The following is a 6,957-nucleotide window of genomic DNA, read 5'->3' as shown; positions in this document are numbered from 1 at the left end:
TTCTTTCTTTCTTTCTTTCTTTCTTTCTTTCTTTCTTTCTTTCTCTTTTTCTCCTTCTCCTCCTCCTCCTCTTCCTCTTCTTCCTCCTCCTCCTCCTCTTTCTTCTTCTCCTCTTCCGCCTCCTTCTTCCTGTACATATTTCCCTGATGACACCTTAGACTTCTATATGTAATCTCTCTGTTCCATATTAAGGTCTGCTCACACCCACCAAGGACCTTGCCAATGTCCTCATTTGCACATCTTCAGAGACTGGGATATTCTTGAACTCACCGCCATGCAGCAACACCAAAGACAGAGGCAGGGTGGTGCAATGGATATGGCATTGACCTTTGAGTCAGGAGGACCCCTGGGCCATGAGCCTAGCTCAGAGCCCGGTGCTATTGTTCAACCCAGACTCCAGTTCAGGGGGTTCTTAACCTCAGATTCCAAGTGAACCCAGATGGGAGAAATATTTTAATAAATGTATTTCAATATAAGTGGGTCAGTCCAGGTAGGGGTATGTGGGCTTCAGCAGACTTGCTTCCAAAGGGGTCCAGGGTACAGACAAGGTGAAGACTCCCCAAAGTAGGCCCAGCCCTGGCCTGTTCAGAGCTTAGTCCCAGCTGGCTCAGCCCGGGTCAGCTAGACCTACCTCAGCGCACTCTAGGCCTGATTTAGGGGTGGGGGAGCACTTCCTCTGAGAATAGCTGGTCCAGCAGGGACATGAGGGCAATGGGGAAAGGGAATCTGCCCTGTTGACCCAAGCAGGAAGGATTCAATAAACACAGGGGGGATTTATGGTTTCCTGATGTGTCACCTTCACGGGGGGGGGGGGGGGGGGGGTGGGCCGGGGGGGGGGGAAGAGATAGGGGCCGCATCACAGCTGGATGAAGGAGGAGAGGGCTTGGAGACAGGGTTTCTGGGCCACAGTGCAAGCCCCAGGAACAGAGCTCCAGGGGCAGGCCTGGGGAGCTAGGAGGCTCAGGCCACAGCCCAGAACACCTCCACCCGTCCTATATATACTTAGCCCTGACACAGGTGCTGGGAAGCCCTTAACTCCAGAAAAGGTGGTTCATATGGCAAATACTTCCATCCCACCCAGGGCCCTGGCGTTTGAGCTCATTTCAACACCGCCCTCGCCAAACCAAAGTTACTAAGGCTTGGGGATTGTTAGTCAGAAGAGCTGGGTTCAAATCCTATTCATCCTCTTATTACCTGCATGACCTTGGGCAAAAGGCTTCCTTTCCCTTGCCCTCAGTTTCCTCATCTGTAAAATCAGAGAATTCGACTAGATCGGGGCAGGCAAACAAAAAGGCCCGGATCTGGCCTTGGAGCACTGGTTTCAGTGACCCCTGGACTCCTTTTGAGGTCCCTTCCAAAGTTAAATCTGTGATCCCAACGACAATCTCTCTGAGACTCAGTTTCCCTATCTGCATGAGGGGGGTGTATTACATGGCCTCTGAGGCCCATTCCAGCTATAATTTTAGGGTCTTGCCTGTCTGTTTAATGAGCAGGAGACTAAAGGGTTAAGTGCTTAGACTGGGATTGGAGGGAGCCTTAGGGAACTGGATACTCAGAGTCAGTCTCCCTCTATCCTAGCCTGGCAAGGGCCACCCAGCCCCCTGCCCCGCCCCAGCCCCTGCCAAAGCCCATTGTTGGTAGCTCCCCTTCCTTCCCCTCGGGCAGCCTACCCACACCCCACATTCTTGGCACGGAGATCCCTGAGCCATTGTTTCCTGAGAGAAATGGGGCCCCAGCCCAGGTGAGAGAGGCTGGACCTTCCCTCCTTCCTTGTCTTCGGACTCTGATTGTCCTCCCAAGACTGAGGCCTAGAGACAGCCTGGCCCAGCCCGGCCCAGCCCAGCCCAGCCCAGCCCAGCCTAGCCCATCTTGGCTTATTCCTTCCATCTTCTCAAAGACTCTAGTTTCAAAGACTTAGACACAGTAAGAAAAAGAATAGTTTCAGATAATGGGGTCACAGTTCAAGAGCCAGAAAGGACCCCAGAGAGACTACCTAGGCTTAACCCTCTCATTTTACAGACAAGGAGACTGAGGCCAAGGCCAAGTCAGTAGAAGAATGAGAATTATTGGGGCAGTTAGGTGGTGCAGTGGATACAGCACCAGCACTGGAGTCAGGAGGACCTGAGTTCAAATCTGGCCTCAGACACCTACTATCTGTGTGACCCTGGGCAAGTCACTTAAACCCAATTGCCTAAAAAAAAAAAGAATGAGAATGATTCTCCCCATTTTACAGATGAGGAAATAGTCTAGGAGAGGGAAAGTAGTCTTGACCAAGTTGGGATAGCTGTGAGTGGCCTTGACCCTGGGCCATTTGACCCCTGTTCCACAGCTTCTTCTACCTGGTTTCTCGTGGGAATCACATCCGAGATCGGACAGAACTGAGAGTGCTCAGTCTCCCAGAGGTGGCCCTGATGGCCGGGGGTTCAGTGGGCCTTAGAACTCGGCTCACAGCAGGTAGCCCTTCCTCTTCAAACTTCTGCCGTCCTGGGAGGTCAGACTCAGCTTCCTCTACTCGGCTGGAGGGCAGAACTAGGGATGGTGGAAGACAGGTGCAGAGGGAGGCCCACTGAAGCCCCATCATTAGAGCTGGGCCCCAGGAAAATGGGCTGCCCCACAGGGAGAGGGCTTCCTCTCACTGAAGGCCTTCAGTGACCACTGGGCTACCTGTCAGTTACAGATCACTTAACCAGCTGAGGCTTCACTTTTCTGTAAAATGAAGGGGTCCCTGCTGGCTGTAGACCCTTGTTCCTATGGTACAGTGAGAAAAACACCTTCTGGGATCAGAGGACTCGGGCTGAAATCCTACCTCTGATAATTATTACCTGTGTGACCTTGGGTAAGCCCTGGGCCTGTTTCATCTGTAAAATGAGGGGGTCCAACCGGACAGCTTCTGAGGTCCTCTCTGATCCGAGATGTAGGACCCTGTTGGGATGCCAAGTCCTGATGTGATGGACATTTCATAGAGCTCGTGAACTGGGGGGTGGGGTGGGGATGGCTGCAGGAAGTGAGGCTGTAATGGGACGTCCTAAGCTCTGTGCCATCACTGTCAGGCACCCTCTTTCCCCTGTGGGGTGGGTCAGGGGCCTTTGAAGTGTAGGGGGCAGGAAGCAGGGCTGGGCCGTGGGGGCCACCTGGAGACAGCTCATCTGGGAGGCAGCTGGAGGGGGGCCCATCTGAGCTCAGTGAGGACACAGGGCGGCCAGGTGCAGGAAGGAGAGAGGGAAAATGCCAAGGTCAGACTGTGGCTTTCATCCTCCCCCCCTTCTCCTCCTTCTCTTTCTCCTCCCCCCTTCTCCTCATCCATCCTCGGAGGCACGATTTGAACCCAGACCCTGGGCCACCCTGCTAGGACTCCTGGGTCCAGTCCCCAGCTGGGTTGCCATAAGAACAAGGGGTTGGCCCCTTCTCCCTGTCCCAGGCCTCTCTGCTCAGTTTGCAGTTGGCTTTGTCGGGGGAGGGGACTTGTGGGGGCCAGGCTTGTCCGGCTCCAGGCTCTGATGTCCCCAGTCCTCCCTACGCCAGGCTTGCCTTGGACCCCTGGCCTGTCCACCAGCTCTGGTCCAGCCAGACAGGAAGAGGGGGAGAATCTTGGGGGGGGGAGAGAAGGACCCTTCCCATCTGGCTACCCCACCCCCAACCCCTCCCCGGTCTGACTCCCTTCCCTCTCTCCTCACCTTCCAAGGAGGTCAGATCCTTGAAGGAAATCACAAGACAGGCCTGGAGAACAGCCAGGGCTGCCTTCCCTGTCCCCCCAAGGCACAGAGGCACTGAGGAGGGGGCAGCCCATTAAGTATCCTGGGATTTTCCCTCCCCCTCTCCCTCCCTCAGCTACTTCTCCCCACCTCGCTCACTGCCAACCCCCCCCACCTTCCACCGCCCCCGCCCCCCCCCCACCCCGTCTATCCCGTAGGCATCCACATCCCTTCCTGTCCCTTATGGGGAGAGGCCAGGAGAGACAAGGGATCTTGGAGAAAGAGGGTTCCTGCCCTCCTTAGCCTTGTGTGTAGAGCCACGGGCTCCCCTGCTCTGCCCTGTCCTTCCTCCTCCTCCCTGGCACCTGGTCTGACTCCCATCCCTGGAGGTCAGGCTCAAAGGCAAGGTTGGTCCTTGGAGAGCTTAGGGCCAGGAAGGGCTTGGGGCGCATTTACACAATTCTCTAACTCCCTCTCTGAGCCTCACCCCTCCTCAGGGGCCCTCTTACATTGCACATCCACCCACCCCATTTCTTCCCCCTTCTCCTCCCCATCCCCCATCCCTCTGGGGATCAGGGCTTCCATCTGGAGACCTGGAAGGAACCTTAGAGGCCCCTGGACCAGAGGGCTGGTCATTTAGTCCTGCCTTTCTATTTTACAGATTAAGAAACTGAGACCCAGAGAGGGATCTTAGATCAAAAGCTGGAAGGGACTCCAGGAATTATCTAATCCAGCCCCTTCATTTTACAGATGAGGAACCCAGATAGGTCATGGAGGATCATGGGTTGAGAGGTAGCGTGCTTCATTTTACGGATTGGGAAACCAAGGCCTGGAGTGGTATCCTAGATCCAGAACCAGAAGGGATCTCGAAGATGATTCAGTCCAATCCCCCCATTTTACAGATAAGGACTATGAGGCATAAGGGAAGGGACTGGCCCAAGGTCACACAGGTTGTTAGGTAGGAGGATTTGAACCCAGGGTGTCTGATCTCAGATCTGGTGCTCTTTCTACTGCTTCTCATCTTTTCCCCAATAAAATACTGGGGGGCAATAATTAGTATTTGTTACTGTAACTATAAACACGCCATCTCAATTGACCCTGCGAGAGGAGTTGTATTAGTGGACAGGCATTAGAAACCCCATTTTACAGATGGGAAAGCTGAGGAAAGAAGGGATACAGCCCAAGGTCAGGCCACTAGTCAGGGACATAGCCAAGAGTTGAACTCAGCTCTACCATTCTTTCCAGGTTCTATGTCAACAGGCTAACTCAGAGCAGATTAAAAATCTTAGGACCCCAGATCCAGGGCTGGAAGGACCTTGGAGGCTAATCCAATCTCCTGCTTTTACAAGAACTCAAGGAGAAATGACTTTCCCAAGGTCACACACACGGCAGAGCTGGCGTGTGAACCCAAGCCTCTGACTTCAGAACCAGTGAGCTGTCCGGTGAGCTAGCAATTCTACGTCTGGATCCCAGCCATAGCAGCCTGCCTTCTGTTCGTCAGCCCTGCTCCCCTTGGAAGGGAACAAGCATTTATTAAGCACCTACTGTGTGTCAGGCACTGCACTAAGGACTTTACAAATATTATCTCATTTAAGAAATGCTTCCCTTTCCTCCTCTTCCCTCCCTTCCCCTGCCCTTCCTTTCCCTTCCCTTCTCTTCTCTTCTATTCCTTGGACTTTGCTGTTCTCTGAGGCAGCAGCCTGCCACCCACTCCAAACCCTTTCCTCCCCTCAGCTGACGAGCAGAGTAGGGCCCGGGCATTGGGGGATGGGAGACAGCTGGGGGTCCTACCTTCTTCACAGTTGGTCCCCGAATGACCCGGACAGCATTTCCACTCCAGAGAGGTCACTGTCTTGTACACAACCTTATATGTCGGTCTCACCACCGTTCTGTAGCTGCAACACAGTCATGGAACCCAACACGGCTTAGCTCCGAAGGGTTCAGGAGCCTCCTCAGACCAGGGGCCACTTCTCTAGCCAGGGACCACCGTCCCGTGCTGTTTGGTTCTGGACCAAGGTTGGGAACTACTCCATTAAAGGCCAAGACAATGTCAGCTCCTTGTGCCCGACCCATAAGGAACGCTTCCTAAATGGCTGCTGAATGAATGAGTGACGACCCCTACCCTCCTCCGCCTTGGATCCTCACCCCCACCTTCAGTGTCATCCTCAGGGGAAACAGAGGCTCAGTGGAGAGCGCCCCAGGCTTAGAGTCAGGAAGACGAATTCAAATCCTCCTCCCTTAGAAACTTACTGTCTGTTGACTGCGAAGTCATTTAACCTTTATGGGCCTCAGTTTCCTCATTTGCAAAATGAGGATAATAATTCCTGCAGGCTTTCCTCTCAGAATTTTTGTCTGGATCAAAAGATCCTGATCAGGATGTTTTAGGAAACGTTCCTGTTAGGGTGCTTTACAAACCTGAGAGTTCTGCGTCAACATTAGTAGCTACGAGCATTGTTGCTGTAACAGCTGATACTCACAGAGATCTGAGGTTTGCAAGGCAGCTTACAGGCACTAATTCATTTGGATCCTGACAACTCTGACTTTTTTTTTTTAGGCAATTGGGGTTAAGTGACTTGCCCAGGGTCACACAGCCAGTAAGTGTCAAGTGTTTGGTCTGAGGCCAGATTTGAACTCAGATCCTCCTGACTTCAGGGCCGGTGCTCTATCCACTGCACCACCTAGCTGTCCCAATCCTGATACCTCTGAAAGAAAAGATCTGCAGGGATTGTTATTCCCATGTTATAGATGATAATACTGAGGCTCAGAGGGTAAGTGGCTTGTAATGGAGATGGGATTAGAACCCAGGTCTCACCTCGCTCCAAGTCCAGAGCTCCTTCCAAGCCTGGATCCCTCATCTGGTTCTGAGCAAGTGCCAGAAGCATTATCTGCCTCCCTATGTGTCCTGGCCCCTCCACCAGATGGGGAGCTTCCATGGGGCAGGGACCAGGTCTTACCCATTCTGGTATCTCCAGCATTAAGCCCACCAGCAGTGCTTAATAAATGCATGCTGACAGCACTTTATTCTCCTTGGTTTAGTGTGTGTGTGTGTGTGTGTGTGTGTGTGTGTGTGTGTGTGTGTTTGTGTGTGTTGGGAGAGACAGACTGAGAATCAGAGAGACAGAAAGAGAGGGAGAGGAGAAAGAGAGAGAGAGAGAGATACAGAGACAGAGGCAGACAGAGAGACACAGAGAGAGACAGAGAGAAAGAGACAGAAACAGAGACAGAGAGAGACAGAAAGAGACAGAGACAGACAGAAACAGAGAGA

General features: G+C 53.1%; 1 protein-coding gene across 1 annotated transcript in view; it reads right to left on the bottom strand.

The window, feature by feature from the left end:
• EMID1 (EMI domain containing 1) overlaps nucleotides 1–6,957 on the bottom strand; it is a 58,194-nt gene that overhangs the window by 34,153 nt on the left and 17,084 nt on the right. Inside the window, 1 exon segment of the mRNA XM_027863386.1 lies at nucleotides 5,484–5,587. Within this exon segment, the coding sequence (XP_027719187.1) occupies nucleotides 5,484–5,587 (104 nt within the window).

Source organism: Vombatus ursinus, unplaced genomic scaffold (assembly GCF_900497805.2).
Source record: "Vombatus ursinus unplaced genomic scaffold, bare-nosed wombat genome assembly UNPS02001287.1, whole genome shotgun sequence".
In the NCBI taxonomy this organism is placed as follows: domain Eukaryota; kingdom Metazoa; phylum Chordata; class Mammalia; order Diprotodontia; family Vombatidae; genus Vombatus; species Vombatus ursinus.
The sequence above is the reverse complement of the archived record's forward strand: the minus strand, read 5'-3'. Positions and strand labels throughout refer to the sequence as shown.